The 21,730-nt window shown below is 36.2% G+C and overlaps 1 protein-coding gene across 3 annotated transcripts in view; it reads left to right on the top strand.

Annotated features, from left to right (window-relative positions):
- The window catches only part of ANKRD13C (ankyrin repeat domain 13C), a 100,361-nt gene that overhangs the window by 60,006 nt on the left and 18,625 nt on the right, over nucleotides 1-21,730 (top strand). For all 3 annotated transcript variants that reach the window (XM_032301480.1, XM_032301481.1, XM_032301479.1), the window contains exons 8-9: nucleotides 7,278-7,409; nucleotides 10,431-10,592. In XM_032301480.1, the coding sequence (XP_032157371.1) occupies nucleotides 7,278-7,409; nucleotides 10,431-10,592 (294 nt within the window). The remainder of the gene's footprint in view (nucleotides 1-7,277; nucleotides 7,410-10,430; nucleotides 10,593-21,730) is intronic.

The raw sequence follows: 21,730 nt of genomic DNA on the forward strand, positions 1-21,730 counted from the left end.
CTGTTACTGAGAGTGGGCATGTGGTTTGTGGAAGGCTTTAAAAGCCAGATAAGATAAAAGAATCTGCTGTAGTTGGCAATAGAGAATCATGGCTCCTCAAGTAATTTAAGTGCTTTACAGATTTTTTCATTAAATCTTTAATCTATCAGAGCAAATAATATTATTATCTCCATTTTACAGATTAGAAAATTGAGGCTTGTAGATGTTAAATGACATCTTCAAGTTCACACAACTAGTATGTAAGATGGGTTGGGAAAATAGGGAGATTAGAGGTAGGGAACTTATGGAAGTTTTTATTTTTTTACAGTTCTACAGTTGAGAAGTGATAAGGCTCTTGACTAGGATTATACAGTGAACACCTAAAAAAACTAGAATGAAAGATTGTGATTTGGTACTAGTTTGAATGTAGTGAATTAAGAATTAGAAAGATTTAAGGGTAAGTATAGTGCTTCTGCCTTGAAGAGTGGAATGATGGTGGTGCCAGTGATAGAACTGGAAGATCTGGAATGTATATGTTTGAGGTTTTAGATGATGTTAGTTTTGACTCATTTGCTAAAATCAATGTACTTACTTCAACCCTGTCTTTATCAGACTTCTTGGTCTATTATTGGAAACTTAGTTCTTAAAATTATAATTTCCTTACGATTTGACTTTGGTCAAGCGATCTTTTCCCTTCTCTTCTTATTCTTTGTTGCCTGTTCCTTTTTCTCTGCCACCTCTTGAATATTGGTGTACCCTCAATGTGGTTCTCATTTTGACAAACCGTCAGAATAATCTCGTCTATTCCTACATCTTGAGCCACCTACCACGGGTTGATGATAGATCTCTCAGTGGAGATCTAGCTACGTAAGTTCCTAATGGATATCAGGTACCTCAAAATTCAGCTCATCTAAAACTTAATTCTCTTTTTTCCCCTCTAAACTCCAAACCTGCCCTCTCTCCCATTGTCCTTCGTTTGATGAATGACATCTATCGCCCTCGCCCCGCAAGGACGACAAGACGCCCTGGTTCGGATGCATCTTCTCTCTCTTCTCTCTCTTTATTTCCGCAAGTCTACACACTTATATACGCTTACATGACCAATCAGTGAGCAGGGTACAGGAGGGAGCGAATCAGGCTGTGCACCTAAACGAACAACTTCGCTAGCAACCAATGCTGTTTACTTCCTCTTTGGGCGTTCCGCTTAGTCTCACGAGGCGATCCTAACCTGGCAACTAGCCAGGCGCCATCTTTTAATGGTGGAGGCCGCCCTGGCCAGGGGCCTGCCTCCGACATCTCCCCCTTTTTTCTTTTATGGCAGGGATCGTGCCTGTCTTAGGTTGTCAGTGGCAGGGAATATCCTTACCCGTCATCAGACGGCAGATATCAATGATCTGTGTCCTGTCTTAGGTTGGTATATTTCCCCCACCAATCTTACCCGTCGTTGACTACCGATCCAGCGTACTTAGCCACACTTGGGGGGATGTTCCAGCCTCGATGGCTGACAAGGCCTGCACCATGGCTTGCTGTTGCCTAGGTTGCTGTCGCCTCCAAATTTGCAGTTTCCTTACTAGCAGAATCAAGCCCACTACGAGGATTATCATCAGACCAATTACGCTAACCCATTGTTTCGTAAAGGTTAACACATCTTGCAATGTTTTGATTATCTCTGGGAGGGTTGCAAGCTCACCTCTGGTGTTATTTATCCTTGTTATGCCTAGTAGCAGGTGCTGAGTATAGTTTTGGAATTCTGCGGACTAATTCCCCTGCAAGTATTGGGAGAGCTGTCGGGAGACATTCTGTAAGTCACTCATATTAGTATAGGCTATGGGAGTTACACAAATTGCCGGGAAGGGTACTATACATCCCAGTCCCAATAGGGCCCCCCATATGTCCACTATGTTCACTTGTTCTTGAACCATATCCACTCTCTGGTTGACTATCAGGATTCCTGCTTGCAGATGTGCATTGATCTGAGTCTGTGTTTGAAGGGCAGCCGCTGTTCCTTCTGCAAGGGTGTTCACAGCTTCTGCAGTGGGTATAGTTGCAGCAAGCGAGACTGCTGCTGCCGTGGCAGCTGCTGTAGATATAGACAATGCTATCACAACGGCGGCTGTGATACCAAAATCTCTCTTCTTTCTGGATAGCACCACCGGTAACTTGTCCTCTGGAATGGAAACTGGGATAGGAACATGGGTAGGGATACGCATAATCACAGCCAGCTTGAAGGCCGTAACATTCCAGCACTGGGAAAGGTAGCAATTCTTAGTGCAATTCAACGTATCATTCAGCTCGCTAGCATTTGTTACGAGGAAAAGGAACGGTGGCCAGACGCATATGGGAGTGGGCTGATAAGTAATATTATTGGGACAAGACACATTAACTGTTGTCTCAAAGGTACTAGAGTCATTTTGTTTATAAGAACAGTTGAGGAATTTGCCACCATTTAACATGGACACTGCTGAGATATCAGTACATGCTCCTAGCAAGTTACAGACCTGCCATGCATCAAAGGGAGAGGAGGGAATATGAGAGAAGAGTTAGTCACTGGTAAAGGATATAGCCATGCTTTAACCACTGCTCACAGCTCTCTGGCTTGAGTCTGCCACAGGAGGTATAGCATCCCCAGAGTTATCATCAGCATCTTCAGCATCATGACTGGTGTTCGGAGGCAAGGCTGCACGCACCAGCCGCTCTGGGATCCAAATTGGAGCCTCCTTTTCCTGTGGAAAAACACATACAGACCCCCTACTCCATACTAACACTGGATCTGGTCTATTCCACTTTCCTGTGAGGATGTCCTCCCAAAGTACTAAAGGCTTAGGAGAAGCAGCAGCATCACTTGCATGTCTGTCTGCAGCTGATTTACCCGTTTTGTCCAACGTTAAAAAATTCAAAATAAAGAGAATGGTGTTGCGCTTATCTTTAGGGGACCTGAAGGTGTCCCCTATTTCCCCTTTTTGTTTATAAAGCGCATTTTTTATTGTAAGATGCACGCGCTCCACAACACCCTGTCCTTGTGGGTTATAGGGTATTCCATGTATCAAGTGAATGTCAAGTTGTTGTAGGAAGGCTTTAAAGGGTTGTGAGGTGTAGCCTGGACCATTATTTGTCTTTAATTGGCGTGGCTTTCCCCATGCCGCGAAAGCCTGTAGGCAATGGGCGATAACATCTCTGGATTTTTCCCCTGTATGCACTGAGGCGAAAATTATTCCAGAGCACGTATCTACAGAGACATGAACATATTTTAACTTTCCAAATTCTGAAACATGTGTGACATCCATTTGCCATATATGATTAGGTAACAAACCCTTAGGATTAACCCCCAAGGACGGTGCAGGTAGTAAGATCACGCAATTTCTGCAGGAGACTACTATGTCCCGTGCCTGTGCTTTTGTTATGTTAAATTTGAGGCGAAGAGTTAAAGCATCCTGTTTCTTCAAATCCTCCCCTAAGTGGTCCCATTGAGGTATGTTTAGCAAGCCTTCATCTAGGAACCATGGAGCCGCCTTTTCCACTGTATTCAAAAAGGCCCGAGCAGTTTTTGCTTTTAGTGGAGTTCCATTGGCTTTCAGCAGGTCTTCTAAAGACCCTTCCAACCGCAATTTAGATACTTCAGATCCCATTATGAACACACAGACAACAGACACGGACGTTAAAGAATCACCGCTAAATCCCGGCCCTAAGGCCGCCCCGCTTCTTATTGCGGACTTGTACAAGATTCCCACCACTTTGATCGTGGTCCCTTCCCTGCTTACCTGCGGTTTCGATAAGAAAATCCCGGCTCTATGGCCGCCCCGCTTCTTGTTGCCGTCTTGTACAAGTTTCCCACCACCTTTGTCGTGGTTTTACCCCGCTTACCTGCGGACTTCTCCCTTGCAAGGTTTTTCTATTTTTACTCCTCACTTTACCGCGGAATTCCCACTTTTGAACGTGGCCTTTACTCCCCGCTTTACCGCGGAATTCCCACTTTTGAACATGGCTAATGTCCCTGCTTACCTGCGGACCTTTACTCCCCGCTTTCCTGCGGATTACCTTGCAAGATTCCTTTATTTAGTTCCCGGGTGCCGGCGCCATTTATCGCCCTCGCCCCGCAAGGACGACAAGACGCCCTGGTTCGGATGCATCTTCTCTCTCTTCTCTCTCTTTATTTCCGCAAGTCTACACACTTATATACGCTTACATGACCAGTGAGCAGGGTACAGGAGGGAGCGAATCAGGCTGTGCACCTAAACGAACAACTTCGCTAGCAACCAATGCTGTTTACTTCCTCTTTGGGCATTCCGCTTAGTCTCACGAGGCAATCCTAACCTGGCAACTAGCCAGGCACCATCTTTTAATGGCGGAGGCCGCCCTGGCCAGGGGCCTGCCTCCGACAGACATCATTCTCTATTCAGTCAGGAGACTGTGAGTTATTTTTGAAATATTTCTTGTATTCCATGTTTCCTAATTAGAGAACAAGTGTGGTCCTTTTTGTCTCCCTAATGTCTTAAAATTACCTCTTTTTAATCATACCATTACTGCCACAATTCAGATATTCATTATCTCTCAACGGGACCGTTACAAAATGGTCATCAAAAACATGACTATCGGGCACCTGGGTGGCTCAGTGGGTTAAGCCACTACCTTCAGCTCGGGTCATGATCTCAGGGACCTGGGATCGAGTCCCGCATCGGGCTCTCTGCTCAGCAGGAAGCCTGCTTCCCCCTCTCTCTCTGCCTGCCTCTCTGTCTACTTGTGATCTCTCTCTGTCAAATAAATAAATAAAATCTTAAAAAAAAAAGTTATAAAAAACCAAACCAAACCAAAACAAAACATGACTATCCTGGTCCCCTTCTTGTCTGCTTCTAAATCATCCCATATATTGGAGATAGATTGAACATTGAAAGCAACTTCATGAAACCTGCCTTCTTTAATGATACTTTAAAAGAACCCTGTTTCCTAAAGAATGAAATCCAAATTCCTTCACATGACCTGGAACCCTCTGTGACCTGACTTTTGCTTATTTTTCCAGCCTGTTTTATTTTACTATCTTAGATACCCTCATACTGAGCTCTTTGCAGTTTTTCAAATGTGCTATGCCATTTAGAGCCTCATTCCTTTGTTCACATTGTTTCCACCTCCTGGAATGCTCTTCTTCTTGTACTTCATACTTTTGGGGCATCTACTTAGTGTTACTTCCTCCTTTGCCAGGTGACCATTATTTTGTTCATGCTACTGAATCTGGTACTATAGTGCTTCTAATGCTATATTCATTTATGTGGCATTCTTCCTCTGCTCCCCATGGTTCCTTTAGTTGTATTCTCTGGTACCTAATACAGTGCATCAATACATTCCAGGCTGGAGTTTGTCAAACACTTTCTGTAAAGGGAGAAAGAGTAAATATGTTAGATATTTATATATATATTTTTGGGCCAGATGGTCTCTGTCACAACTACTCAACTCTGCTTTTAGTAACCTAAAAATAGGTATAGAGAGTATTTCAATGAATGAGTGTGGCTGTACTCCAATTTATTTATAAACACAGGTAGTACACTGGATTTTGCCTACTGGCCATAGTTCACCAGCCTTTATTCTAGACTCTTGGATAATTTATTAAATAATTTGACCTCTTGCATATTAAAGACAATAGGTTAGCTACTAGGCAACAAGTGAGCTAGAAGCATGGCATTGAAATAGAAGCCAGAGAGTAAGGCTACTAGTGTAAATATTAGCTAATCTTAAAGTAGCAATGGAATTATGAAAGGATTGGTATTTAGGGTGTATATGTGTGTGAGTTTTATACCTAAAAAAATATAGAAAAGCTTGATTTTGAGCATCAGTCCTCAAGGCAGGGAATAGTTATTGTTTATTCTAATATACATATGTAAATAATAACTGTTCAATAAATGTTTCTTTAACAAATGTTATTAACGATTGATCTTTTTCAATGATGTGGTTAGGAGATGGCCTGTCTATGATTTTTAGAAGAGTTCTGTTGCAAAAGTTTATTTAAAAAGAGCGTTTTTGAAACTTAAGGCAAATTTCTTCATAGACAGTGTTGTATATAGTATTGTTCCGAAGCTAATACATGAAATCCTAATTGATTTACAGTATATTTGAAACATAATGCCTGACAGTTCTATACCTATGCCAGCTAAAGTTTTTCTTTAGAAAACTGTGTTCAGAGTTAGTTTGGTTATTGGAGCTACATTTTCACCTCTTACAGCTTTAGCATTAATGTCAGGATTTTTCATTCTTCACTTGTAAGAGTGAAGGAAATGGCCCTGTTCCAGTCCCAGGGTATTGCTGTGGTTTTGTTTTTGCTTTTTTTTCTATAGACTTATAAGTTCAGAAATAGATTATATCTGGGTGAAGTTTGGTGGTTAAGAATAGAAAATGGGCCTCTTGGGAAGCTAGAAATCTGGAGGTAGGGGAAATAGAGCCTCTAGTCATATCTTATTCCCTAGTCACTTCTCTAGTTTATGGCTTTTTTCTCCTTCTTTCCCCTTAGGACACTGTAGTCCTAAGTATCAGAGATTCTCTTCTTGGCCTATTAGAGAATAGAACCTCATTTTATACCTACTCATTTACCCTTCTGTACCTGATCATTTAGTCTTCTATCTCTGAAGCAAGCACAAACCTTTTTTTCTCATTTAAAAAAATAATTATTAATCAGTTATTATATATCAGCACTGGGAAATATTTAGAGGATAAACCAGAAACAAGACTAATTATTATGTTTTGAAACTATGGTTTTTTATTTTTGGGTTCCCTTTCTTGCTATAAGGAATATAGAGAGGATCGCTTTTCTTCTTTCCTTCTCTCCTCTCTTTCTCTTCCTTTCTCCTTCCATTCCTTCCACTTACAGTTATTGGGAAAGGAAGGCTCAAATGATAGTGGTGGGTCTTTGGAGGAAAAAGAGTTAAAGTAAGATTGATCTATATTTGAAGAAAATCTTGATAAGGGAATTTTGTCTCAGACCTCTCAACTTAATCTTTTAAAATTGCTCTACATACTCTATATTTCTGTAATCAGTAACCCAGTATTGTTTCCATGATCTATCTTTAATAATATAAGAGTACTGTATTTTATGTGCCCCATATTTACAGATTTATAATTAACCATAATTCTAGTTCATTTAGAGATACAGAGTTAAAACTTCTATAATTGGTTTTTAGATTAAGACTTAACATTTTTTAGAATCTGTCCTTTTTGGTTTTAAAATCTGTAACATTTAATTGTTGATATTTTCATATGTAGTACTAATAACCTTTGGAAACCTAGATTCTTATATTTAACTTATACCCCCACTGCAGGAATCAGAGATGGAAACAGAAGAAGAGGTTGACATTTTAATGAGTAGTGATATTTACTCTGCAACTTTATCAACCAAATCAATTTCTTTCACGCGTGCCCAAACAGGATGGCTTTTTCGGGAAGATAAAACAGTATGTGTAAATCTTGATTTTTCAGCTTTAAAAATTGCTCAGTATTTCATGTTACCAAAATGACGTGGTGGAAATGTGGAAGAAGTAACTTACTGAATTGTCTCCCAACGGTTTATTCCCTCCTCCTTAATCCAGATAGGGAATTATAATGGTTGTTTACAGAGTTAGAAGATATTCTTATAGAATCAAGGAGAGAAAGTTTAGCTCATTTGACTTTTGTTGAGAAACATTCTTGCTGTCAGCTGCCTTGTTATTCACAGGGAAACATGGTTCCATTACCTTTCTAATGCTTTTATTCCTTAAGACCACAAAGAGGGATACACTTTTGAATTCGTTTCCCTGGACCTTTCTTTTTTCTACTTTTAGACTTTTACATATTTAAAACTATTTACTCACTCAGTATCCGTTTCTCAGTATTCCATTCGTATGACTGGAATTAAATAAGCTTATGTTTCTAAAAAAATAAATAAGCTTTCATTTCTATAACAGTCATTAAATTAAATTTCCATGGAGGTCCCTCATTTGTGAATTGTAAATTCTTTCCATAATTCCCATTTCATCTGCCAGCAAGAGGTTATATAAGGCTATTCAAAATATATTTAAAAATTTTTAAATAGATCTAAGAGAAGCATTTTATAAAGTTTTAAATACAATTAATAAGTCATCACAGAGGCAACTGGTTAGCTCGGTCAGTGGAGCATGCAACTCTTGATCTTAGGCTTAGGAGTTCAAGTCCCACACTGAATGTAGAGATTACTTAAAAGAAAAATCTTAAAAAAAAAAAAAAAGAAAAAAGAAATCACATAGGTGAGGGCAAGATCTACTGCTTTCAACAGTTGGGTTTTAAAAATTATGTTTTATTACATAGAGTAGAAATGAATATATTCTTACTGGAAAAGCAAAATAGGTTTTATTAGGGTTCCCTGAGGAGGAAATTGGTAGGAGATCACTCTCTTTCTATATCTCTATATATCTACATGTAGATACATGTGTACCTACCTATATACAAAGATTTGGATATAGAGAAAGAAGGTGGGAGGGGTTTAATTACACACAAAAAACAAAAAACAAATAAAAAAAAAAACCCCACAAAAAAACCCTCCACAGTAAAATCTAGGCAGTGTTAGACCAGACAACTGGGCACCATAGTCTAGTTAAATTTATACAAAATTAATCACCACACAACCTTATACAAAAACATGAAAAGATTCCTTATTACTAACTCAGTCCCCAGAGTACTTTGTAGAGAATTATGCATTTGTATATCCTCTAGATCATTTTTTATTCTCTGCATACATAAATATGTATCCATAGTACTATGTATCTTTAGTTGTTGATATTTATTTTTTCTAGTGTTATATTGTGTTGTTTTGTAGCTTTTTTCTTCACTCTTTAGTATGTTTAGAAAATTTTTTCTTATCAGTAGTATCACTTCATTCCTTTTGGCAACTGCATAGTATTCCATTGTATGGATATATTGTAGTTTATTTATCTAGTCTCTTATTTATGGACATTGTGATAAATGACACACAATTGTGCCCAGTTTTCTGCTATTACAAGTGATATTGCATTTACCATCCATTTATATGGCCTTGCATTGTCTCTTATAGATAGCAAAAAGTGGAATGGTTGGATTATGAAATGTATATACTTAAAATTTTTATTGATATGATGATTTACTTTTAATAAATTCTCTTTCATTATAAGATTTCAAAAACTGAGAATTACCTCCTGAGAATTTCTCAACCACAGATAAATTCTCACTATTAGATGTAGGTTCATGAACTTTATTTTCAAAACATATTTGGCAGCAAATAGTATAGGATTACCAGTTGTAAGCTCCCACACTGCAATCCATTTGTTGTCTTGAAGTCTTATTTGTACTCTGTTCTTCTGGACAGCATTAGAAGGATCACCTCAAGAGAAGATAAAAATTGAAGCTGCTATTCATCTAGTGCTACTGCTAAGCAGCTCAAAGCTCTTGAACAGCGTCTAGGTGATCTTCTTAAATCTTTGACAGGTAAGGAGGGAGTCAGTAATACTTACGGTTCCCATTTTATAGGTAGAAACAGGTGCAGAATGCTTTACTTTTTGATGATTGGTAAGAAGGCCACCAAGAACAAGATGGACATGAAAACAGCCCTAAACATGTAATTTTGGAATGCCAGAAAACATCAGTAAGATGGAGACCAAGTGATTTTCATGGAGTTAGAAATGGGAAGCTTGTTTTCAGTAAGCTTTTGATCATGGTTTTTGTAGCAAGGTGTTTGAAACTGACCTCCCATGGGTTTGAAAAAGGTTGAAGGTTAATGATGAAGGAGGTCTTCATTGAAAGGAAATAACAGCTGTTTCCTTGATACCATTTATATCACTTGCATTTCCTTATCCCAATCTATAACGTAAACGCTTAATTGTAATTGTATTGGTGAGCAAGACTATTTTGTTGTTCTCTCTTCTTTATTGAAAGCAGCTAGCAACCGTAACTTGAAGTTAGATCTTGTTAGAGAATAGAGTATTGGAGCAGGTAATTGTTTCCAGTTGTGCTAGGGATTCCTATGTGAATTAGAGTATTTCTTTTTATTCTTTTTTTTCTATCTATAAAATGGGAACAGTAATTATCCCTGACCCCTCCTTGTTACTCATGATTGAATATCAGCTAAAAAAGTTTTCAGATAGCTTCGTGCTACTTGGGAATAGATTCTAAAGGAATACTATGTGGTATTTTTATTTAGATTTAATTCATTTGCAGATTAACTACCATACATCTTGTGTGTTTAAAATTTTCATTTACAAATGTGAAATGTATAGTTTAAATATTTTTCAATTTAATAGAATATGTAAGATAATTTGATAAGCTCAGTTACCAAAGGGAGTATTTATTTTCACCTAAATGTTACATGTTATGGAAAAACGTATATATTACTTTGAAACTTTCTTTTTAATCTAAGATAAACTTAATTCATTTTATTATTTTGAAATATTTGAGTATTTTATTATTTTGATTATTTAATTTCATTTTAGGAAAGAGTAGGAAACTTTTTGGCAGACTTTTATCTGGTGAATGGACTTGTTTTAGAATCAAGAAAAAGAAGAGAACATCTTAGTGAAGAAGATATTCTTCGAAATAAGGCCATTATGGAGAGTTTGAGTAAAGGTGGAAACATAATGGAACAGAATTTTGAGGTATAATGTTTACTTTCTAATCTATAATGTTCTAATTCTTCATTCCTGGCACTCAGTTAATTTATATAAGTACACTAAGTACACTCACAGCTTTTTTAAAAAATTAATTAATTATTATTATTATTATTATTTTTTTTTACTATATGTCACCTTTTATTTTTCTTTAATAGGGTCTTTGGTAATTTTTCGTTAATGTATTATTGGTCTTTGAGTCTTAATTAATAGATAAAAATTGTTTTATAAGCATGAAACCAAGTGTTAATTTTTAATCCATGTCCCTTCGCATATCTTCTTTTTCCTACTTCATTCACCAACTGAAATCTTGTGTTGCTTTGAAGGCCCAGCCAAAGATTTACTCCCCTTATGAAGTCATTTCTAATCTGTACCTTCCCATAAGTTTTGTGTAGCATGTGTATATTAAGAACATGCTATGTGCAAAAAATTGTGTGACAGTAGGGGAAGGGGAGGGGAAGTTAGGAAATACAAAGGTATATGAGACGTCGTCACTGGGATATTAAATTTATTTTTTATTTTGAAAATTTTAGATTTTAGATTTACAAAAAAGTACAAAGAATTCCTCAGTATTCTTTGAGATTTCCCAGATGTTAACATTTAATTACAATGGTATAGCAGTGTTTTACAATTAAAGGTGGCATAGGGACCTCTTAATTTAGGGACCCCACTAATTTAGTGGGCTGTGACCACCCTTTTTAAAAAAGAAAAAAAATTAGAACCTCAACGAAGATGTTAGAGTAAAACCAGAACACATGACATGTAGTATGGGTCATTACTTTATGAGATAATATTTTAGGGGTGTGTGTGTTTATAAATACGGATATGTGTGAGTGTTGGTTTGAAGTGTCAAATGTGAGTCACAGTAGTAAAAAGATTAAAGGTTACTATGAGGAGGCTTGAATCCCTTGAATGTTTAGTTTCTTTCCTATGGTATTGTGCCAGATTATGTTTTAGGGATAGATAAACTTTTCAGAACAATATGCCAGGTTCCAGCTAATGCATGGTAATGCCGTACATGCCAGGAAAATATTTTAATGTTTCGAAAGTTCATTTGTTTAGTGTAACAGCTGTAGTTTAGTTAAATAAGTGTAGGATATAAAATGTCTAAGAATCCTTATTAAATGTTAAAGTTGTGATTATGCCAGTGTAGTGTGATCCTGTCCCCTCATGCCAGATCCTCTTTGTACGCCTTTTTCTTTTTCCTGGGATAGAGCACTACAGGCCTTCATTTTCAGGAAGACTTCTGGTATTTACTGATCTCTTGATCAGTAAGAGATATAGGACACGATATGCTCAGGAAATAGAAATGCAGATGAACTGAGAGAGGGAATGCTGAGCTCAGTCTTTAACAAAGCTGCTACTCTCTCCCACCATTGACCAGACAATAGTCCATTTATTTGGACTTGCGTTGTGATTAAAATTTTATTGGACTTGTTTTTTTAAAAAATGGTTTTGTTGTGGTGGTAGTTATTGCTGCCTTTGTTTAAGTTTGGCAATAAACTATTTGGGGATGAATACATAGAAATAAAACTTTATAAAATAGAATTTTATGGGCCATTTGCCATTTGTCTTCAGTTGTCTGATTTATCTACATTTAAACTTAACAGTACGCAACATGATTTCCTTTAGGGCAGAGATTATAACCTGATGCACCTAATTGTTAATAGGGCCTTTAAATGGCATTTTAATCAGCAGTAGTTTTGAACTTTGAACTTAAAACATAGTTTAATTCCAACTGAGTATATAATAGAACAAAATAATATGAAATAAATTAACTTGTTAAGCTTTTAATTTCTACGCAGAAATCAAAGGAAACATTTCCTCTGTTAAGCATAGCCTTTTGAACTGTATAGTTCTTCATGAATATTTAAAATCAGCTCATCAGTTTCTACAAAAGATGAAAAACGTGGTAGGATTTTGATTAGGATGATTTTGAATATATAGATCAGTCAGTTTTTACATAAAGGTTTGCTTGATTTTTCTGAATTCAGCTTTTAATTTTGAGATAATTATAGGTTCACATACATAGTCATAAGAAATAATACAGAGATTCTACATATATACCTCACCCAGATTCCTCAAATGGTAACGTTTTACAAAACAGTAATATAATAGCATAACAGGGTATTTGCATTTATAGTCAAGATATAAAACGTGTCCCTCACCATAAGATTCCTCCTATTCCCCTTGTGTAGGCATACCTTTTGCCTTTTTGTGCCTTTCCTGTCCTTTATCCCTGGTAACCATTAATCTATTTCTCCATTTTAAAAATTTTATCATTTCAAGAGTACTGTGTATAACCCTTTGAGATTGCCCCCCCCACCCCACTCAGCTTAATTCCCTGGTAATTTTTCCCAGTTGTAAATCAATAGTTTGTTGGTTTTACTGCTGCGTAGTAGTCCATGTTATGATTGTACCATAGTTTGGTTAACTATTACCTGTTGAAGGACATTTGGGTTGTTTCCAGTTTTGCTATTATGAATAAAGCTGCCAAAAATGTTCACATACAGGTTTTTGTGTGAGCGTAAGTCTTTATTTCTCTGGGATAAATGCTCTTTGGGAATGCATGAAGCTGGCTGCTTGTGTGTGTGCTTGAGGAGTAAATGGGCAGAGGGACCCTTGGGGAGTGGGCTGTAGGACCCTGTGTGCCTCACTGCCCTAGTGGCTCTAGAAGACAGTTCATGCCAGTTGTCTGATTTGTCTACTCTGCGTACCATTCATACTGTAATTTGGCCCAAGCAAGAGCACTTGTTCTGTGGGATCCCAAACAGACCAGGTTCAGCTAGCCACTTGCCATTGGCAAGATCCAAAGGCAGATAGACAAGTGGTGGTGAAATAAGAAAAGACTTTATTTTGGTGAGGCCAACACTAGGAAGAAGCTAACTGATGTCTCGAAGACTATGCAAAGTGCTGAAAATACTCCTGGTTTTTGTAAGGAAAATGTGGGACAAAGGTATGTGGGTACATCTGCTGGACAGTAAGGGTCAGGTTGATCATTGGCCTGGAGTCAGTCATGCAGGGTCTTGCTGGTGTTGGGGCAGTTCTTACTGGGTTTCTGTCAAGGTTTCTGTCAAGGTATCCTTTGCCTGTAGGGTTTTTTTTGTTGTTTTTTTGTTTTTTGTTTCTGTTTTTGTTTTTGTTTTGTCTGAGTTAAGATAACTGGAAAGAAGGAATTAATTAAAAAGTACAGACTGAGGTCAATTGTAGGTGGTTTTGAAGTCCTTTTTCAATTCTCATCTCTAGAATGCCCAGATACTGTCTTTGCTCTGTTCCATCCAGAACTTCCTCCATAATGAAGAGTTCACATCCCTCGCTTCCGGGGTTGGGCTTGGGGTTGGGATGATGGGGGTGAAGGGAGGGTTCTGCACTCAGGTTCAAGTACAATTAAGAGTATAGTTGCTGGGTTGTATGTTTAGTTTTGTGAGAAACTGCCAGAATGTTTTATATTTTCCATTCTTGGAAATAGCGTATGAACGATTGTTTCTTTCATCCTTTCCGACATTTGATATTGTCACAATTTTTATTTTACTCATTCTTTTTTTGGTTTTTATTATTTTTTTATTATTTATTTTACTATTTCTGATAGTGTCTTACTTAGCTCTTATATGGATAACAAAATACCAGAAACTGGATGGCTTAAACCATGGGAATATATTTTTCACAGTTCTAGAGCCTGGAAAGACCAAGAACATAAGCATGCTGGCCTATTTGCTTTCCGGATATGGGTTTTCTTACAGACTTACAGATGGCTGACTTCTTGCTGTGTTCTTAGGTGGGGGAGAACACTCTGTTCACTCTGTTCGCTCCTTATCTTAGAAGAACAGAAATACCATCATGTGAGTCTTGCCCTTACGACCTCATCTAAAACTAATTATTTCCCACAAAAATAGACTCAAAATGGATGAAAGACCTAAATGTGAGACAGGAATTCATCAAAATCCTAGAGAACACAGCAACCTCTGTGATCTCTGCCACAGCAACTTCTTGCTAGACACATCTCCAAAGGCAAGGGAAACAAAGGCAAAAATGAACTATTGGGACTTGATCAAGATAAAAACCTTATGCACAGCAAAGGAAACAGTTGATAAAACCAAAAGACAACTGACAGAATAGAAGATATTTGCAAATGTCTTATCAGATAAAGGGCTAGTATCCAAAATCTATGAAGAACTTACCAAACTCAACACCTAAAAAACAAAGAAACCCCTTAAGAAATGGGCAGAAGATATGAATAGACATTTCTCCAAAGAAAAGATACAAATGGCCAACAGACACATGAAAAAAGGCTCCACGTCACTTGGCATCAGGGAAAATACAAATCAAACCACAATGAGATACCACTTTACACTGGTCAGAATGGCTAAAATTAACAAGTCAGGAAATGACAGATGTTGGCGAGGATGTGGAAAAGGGTGAATCCTCTTAGACTGTTGGTGGAATGTAAGCTGGTGCAGCCACTCTGGAAAATCGAATGGAGGTTCCTCAAAAAGTTGAAAACAGAGCTACCCTGCAACCCAGCAGTTGCACTACTCCAAAGATTTTGTGGTTTGGGGTTTACCCCAACGATACAAATGTAGTGATCTGAAGGGGCACCTGCACCCCAGTGTTCATAGCAGCAATGTCCACAGTAGCCAAACTATGGAAAGAGCCCAGATATCCATTGACAGATGAATGGATAAGGCAGATGTAGTATGTATATACAATGGAATACTTGTCAGCCATCAAAAAAAGAAAAAAAGATATCTTGCCATTTGCAATGATATAGATGGTACTAGAGGGTATGCTAAGTAAAATAAGTCAGAGAAAAGAGAAAGACAGTTATTATATGATCTCAAGTCATACGTGGAATTTAAGAAACAAAGCAGGATCATAGCAGAAGGGAGGGGAAAATATGGAATTAGAGAGGGAGACAAATCGTAAGAGACTACCATATGAAACAAACTGAGGGTTGCTGGAGGGGAGCGGGGTGGGGGATTGGGGTAACTTGAGTGATAGACATCAAGGAAGACTTGTGATATGATAAGCAATGGGTATTATTTAAGACAGATTAATCACTGAATTCTACCTCTGAAACTAATGATACATTATATATTAGTTAATTGAGTATAAATTTTAAAAAATGTTAACTGGGAGAATAGTTGGAAGATCCTACCAGTGAGAATGTTGGGGATAGCCCTTGGCATGTTGTAGTAGCTGCTTTTGCTTCATCTGTGTTTGTCAGCTCTTTTGAATTCCTTAGGACAGAGAAGATTTTGCCAGGTTTCTTTTGTTTCATTTTGCTTTGCTTTGAAGCCCTGTGCAGCGTAGGTGTTGTGATACTGAGTCACACTTCCCAGCCATCACTATCTTTGTGTTCCCTATCATCTTAGAGATATGTGGCCTAGGAAATTGGATGATACTAGTCCATAAGCATACACTTGGCAGAGGAGGTGGCAGAATAGCTCAGTGGCCCAGAGGAAGCCCTTCTGCAGAGCATTTTATTCTTTTTACTGCCTTAGATGCTGATAGTCAAAGGAGGGCCTTGATGCTTGTTTATAATTTATGCCTATCTAATTTTCATGAGGTGAGGAGGCCTGTAATGAAGATCACATTTAGAGAGATGTTTGAAAAATAAAAAAGGAAAACCAGAAGCAGTGCTGAGGAGTATGCAGAAAGTGCAGGAGCTGTGGCACAAGGTGAATGTCACAACTGAGCATTACATTTAGTTCTGAATTTCCTCCTAGCGAGGGGAAGACTGGAAATACAGGGAATAATATAGTGTGCATTCCATGAAAGGAAGAAATATATGTGTGGTTTTGTGACTGGATGGAGGTTTTAGCTAATGATGTGGTGCTAATCATTTTGCAGTATATAAATGCATCAAATCAACATGTTGTACACCATAAACTCATACAATGTTATATGTCAGTTATATCTCAATAAAACTAAGGCAAAATATTAAAAAAAAATCTAATTACCTCCTTAAGCCCCCACCTCAAACACCATCACATTAGTAGTTAGAGTTTTAGCAGATGAATTTTGGAGGACTATAAACATTCAGTATATAACAGATAGTGAGTAGTGCTATCTCATTGTTTTATTGCATTTCCCTAATAGCCAGTGATATTTCAGTGCTCATCTCTTTATGTGCTTATTTGCCGTAAAATATACAGATTTATATCCTCTCTGATAAAATGTCTCTTCCTGTCTTTTTCCCATTGTCTAATTGGATTATTTCTTTACTGTTGAGTTTTTAAAATTTTTTATATATTCTAGATACTCATTCTTTGTCAGGTGTGTGTGCAGGTATTTTTTCCCCTACTCTGTAGCTAATTTTTTTATCCTATTAAACGGGTCTTTTGAAGAGGAAAAGTCTAATTTTGATGAGGTCCAGTTTATTAGTTTTTGTTTTATGACTTCTACCATGTCTGTGCTTAGCTCCAAGTCCCTTAGATTATCTTCTGTATGTTTTTGATCGAAGTCTTATATTTCTACATTTTACATTTAAGTCCATGAATTAATTTTGTTTAAGGTGTGATATATGGTCAGGGTTTATTTTTTTGCCTTGAATGTCCAGTTGATTTAGCACCATTAAAAAAAGAAAAGGTTCATCCTTCCTCCATTGAATAACCTGCTGGAATTTTTACTGGAGTAGTGTTGAATTTGTAAATTAAAGTGAGAGTGCTTGATATCTTAAAAATACTGAATTTTCTGTTTCATGAACCTGGTGTATTCTCTACATTTATTTAGATCATCTATAGTTTATCTCAGAAGTGTTTTATAGTTTTCAGTATATAAGTCTTACATTTTACTAAATTTCTCTCTCAAGCATGTAGTATTTTTTAGTGCTTTCATAAGTGGTAATGTTTTTAGATTTCATTTTCCAGTCATTCCTTGATAGTATATAGAAATACATATGACATATCCATATTGCTAAATTAATATATTATGTAGTTTTTGTAGATTCCTTAGGATTTTCTACAGATGATCATGTCCAGTCATAAAGGTTTACTTTTTCATTTCATTGTTTTTCTTACCTTATTATGCTGGGAAGTAATACCAATATAATGTTGAATAAAAGTGTTGAGACTAGGTGCCATGCTTTTTTCCTGAAGGGATTTTTTTTATATGTGTGAATTTTAGGAAATCATTATACTAATTTTCAGTCTGGCATAAGTAATTTCTTAAGAATTACTAAAAGCCGTGGTTATATTGTTATTTGTTAATTCTATAATCCTTGTAAGATTACATTTTTGTTATTTTAGAATAAAAAATATGTATCTCATTATATATTGTTTGGACTTTTGATAGGGAAGAACTGAAGAATTACATTTGAGAATCTTTTTGGAATTCAATTATAAATTTTAGAAGAATTTAAAGAAAATAGTAATTCTATCAGATACTCATCTATACATATAATTTGATTTGGTTGAATCAGGTAAGGTGTAGGATGAAAGAACATCAAAATAGAATTGATAAATGTAATCATAAAAAAGATACAAATAATATGTGTGGTTTTTTGTTTGTGTGTCTGTGTGTTTCCTCTTAGACACAATTTGCTAATACATGGAAATCAACATGAAACCGATACCAGTTTCATTATATTCAATAGTGGGTGTTAAAGGAAAAGAGAAATGAATTTTGTAGATAATTTTAGTAATGTAGTTCTTTTAAACTTATGTAAGCTTTTTAGGATATATATATATATATATATACACATACACACATACACACACATACATACATATATATATAAATTAACACACAAGTTTTAAAAATTGGGGTGAAGAAGAGTAAAGGGGGATCTAATGAATTCAAGAGACGTTTAATGATGAACTATGTTTAAAATTTTAACAGAGTTAAAAAAAAAACAAAAAACCACATACCACTATTGAAATTAATGGCTGCCAGGTCACATTTGGTAATACAAAAGCAAATCAGTTGTGGAAATCAATATATATATGCTTTATTAACTTTCAAGTCAGGGTGGAATATAGATTACTTATTCAAATATATGTATTTTAATTAGTGACCATTAAATACAGAGTGTTACATTATATTGGAGAATAACAAAGGATTTTACAGTGACCTAGTTTGAAAGGAGTACCATAAATCTAAATTCAGTTTCTACATTAAAAAACTTAAAAAATTAAAAAAGGTAATCCATATTCACCTCAACAAGTTTTTCTTTCCTATTTATATTGGCTTAAAACATTGGAGTTGTTTTTAGCTGGGGTATTGTTTTATTTCATGTGTCATTTCATTTATTATAATGGCCTAATGAGACAAGTATCATTACCCCCACTTTATAGAAAGGAACCTGAGGTGTAAAGAAATTAATCTACATGAAGTCATAGAACTAGAAGGAACAAAGGTAGGTTTTGGTTTTAGGGCCCTTACCCAAGCTGCTTTGCTTCTAAGTATATATCCCTTTACAGCCAGTTTTTAGTGTAGTTGCTTTTTTCTATATGTTCAGATTTTCAACACGTCTTAATAACCCTTCAACATGTTGGAAAGTTCAAGTTGGAAAAGGAGTCAGGAAGCCCTAAGATACAACTCTGGGAAAGAAGCTATTCGTAAATGTAGTTAAAAAAAATCATAATTGTGATATTTTTAAAGTTACGTGCTTAGACCATGTAGTGGTAAAAAAAATATATTTTTGGCTTTGGAGCCTTATTGAAAATTTCAAGAACCTAGAAAATACATATGACTGTTCTGATCATTTAAAAAAAAATGACTTTTATGTTTTGAAGCTACTTTTTTTTTAGAATTTTTTTTTAAAGATTTTATTTATTTATTTGACAGAGAGAGACCACAAGTAGGCAGAGAGGCAGGCAGAGAGAGAGAGGAGGAAGCAGGCTCCCTGTTGAGCAGAGAGCCCGATGCGGGGCTCGATCCCAGGACCCTGGGATCATGACCTGAGCCGAAGGCAGAGGCTTAACCCACTGAGCCACCCAGGCGCCCAAGCTACTTTTTAATAGAATTTCAGTTCTTAAAAATCAATGTCTAATTGTTTTCAGAATGAATTTGTATTCTTCATTGTAAATGAATAGCTTTGAGTTTCTTTCTCTCTTTCGTTCTTTCTTTTTAAAGATTTTATTTATTTATTTGACAGAGGGAGAGATCACAGGCAGGCAGAGAGGCAGGCAGAGGGAGAGAAGAGGAAGCAGGCTCCCCACTGAGCAGAGAGCCCAATGGCGGGCTCTGTCCCAGCAAGGCAGAGGCTTAACCCACTGAGCTATCCAGGCGCCTGACAGTATTTTTTTATAATAAAATTTAAGTGCTCAGAAACTCTTAAGTCACCATACTTGCTCTTATATTTTTGGTGTTTGTTTTCCTCTTTGTTTTAACCAGTTATTGTTGGAGGAGGGAACAGTGTTTCGTTTATACCTTAGGCACAGAGTCATTGATAAAAGCATTTATTTTGCTAACCATATATATAGAATACTGAGTTAAGGTCTATTAATTCTTATGTATTTTTTAAATATATAAAATCTAAATAGGAATACATAGATATAAAATACATGAATGTCTTAAACTTCCGGAAACCTTTGCCATGTAATAGAATAGGAGCAAACCTAGCAATAAATTAAAAAAATCTCTGTTTTTTATATGTTTCAAGGAAAACAGCCATTAGAATTTTTGCATTTAATTATTTCAATTAAAATATGATATTTCAATTAAAAAGCCTGTTGACTTGGGAAAATAACATTAGAAAGCCATCTGGTATCCTGTGGCAGCCTTCATGTCTTCCTGTTTTATTTGATAGCTGTGGTAGTAGTGTAGCAGGAACACTGATGGATTCAGCTGCAAGTGTCACTATATAACAAAGGGACAATTAGAGTAAAGAAACTTGGGAAGACGTTATTAAGATATAATAATTGATACCTTGATGAGATAAAGTACTCAATAAAAGGTTAAATTATAAATTAGATTCATTACAGTCTTTTTTTAAAGGTGGGTAACATATAATGTATTGTTTAGAATTCATTCTAAACAGAAACAGAATTGCTTAGAGAAGTTTATTACCTGAAAAAATATACTTAAGTGACATACCACATTATCTAATCATGCCTGGCAAATGAGTCATATATATATACACACACACACATATATGAAAATAATATATATCTATGTAGATATATATGTATGAGTGATAATATGTACATATACATATATACATATGTAGATATATATATAATGTATAAAACTAGTCATAGTCAAATATATGCAAGTATTAACTAGACTGGAAGCAAGAATAGACAGATTTTAAGCAGTGTTCTGAAAGAGAAATTGATTATGGTCTGCTTAGTTAGAGATTTGGGTGGAGTCGAGATTTGCCTTTGCTGTTGTTCTGGGTTGGAGCTGCAGTCTTAAATTTTTCCAGTCTTCCCCTTGGAATTACACATTTTGTTAGTGTATATCTGTTTACCTTTTACAGTATCATAAGATACTGTTTTACCTAGTATCTTCTTAAAATATTTGTGAGGGTCACGAACTACGTTTTAAGCCTGCTTGTCATTCTACTAAGCCATTGCCATGTGAAATAGTATTATGTGTAATATCCCCTTTATATGTATTAAACTGGTATTGATTACTTTTTTCTCATATAAAAATCTGAATTTGTGTGGTTTCTCTGCTCTGTGGGTTAATCTCAGATCTAGTCTTTTTTATCTTATTTCTCTGCTGTTCTTAGATGTGACTTTCATCCACATGGTATAAGATCATTTATTACCTATTTAGTATTCCAGCTAGCAGGAATTGTAATTACTAATAGTAATTTTGAAGAACAGGGCTTGCCTATTTTGTTTGAGAATCCAGTCAGAAGTTGTGCCTATCACTCTGCTCATATCCCATTGGTTAGAACTTAGTAACATGATAATACTTAGCTAGCTGAAAAGATGGCTAGAAAATAAGTCTTTAGTCTAGGAAGTCATATGTCCAGTCAAAAATTTGAATGGGAGGTTTTTTTTTTTTTTTCCTTTCTTCCTTCCTTCCTTTTTTTTTTTTTCTTTAAACAGTAACAGGAGAATAGATACTGGGTAGACAACTAGTAGTCTCCAATGTCTTATTGGTTAGATACTATCTGATGTTGCTTCTGTTACCATGTAAATACTGGTAACTGTCACCCAAACTATGCTTTC

This window comes from Mustela erminea, chromosome 10, assembly GCF_009829155.1.
Source record: "Mustela erminea isolate mMusErm1 chromosome 10, mMusErm1.Pri, whole genome shotgun sequence".
NCBI lineage: Eukaryota > Metazoa > Chordata > Mammalia > Carnivora > Mustelidae > Mustela > Mustela erminea.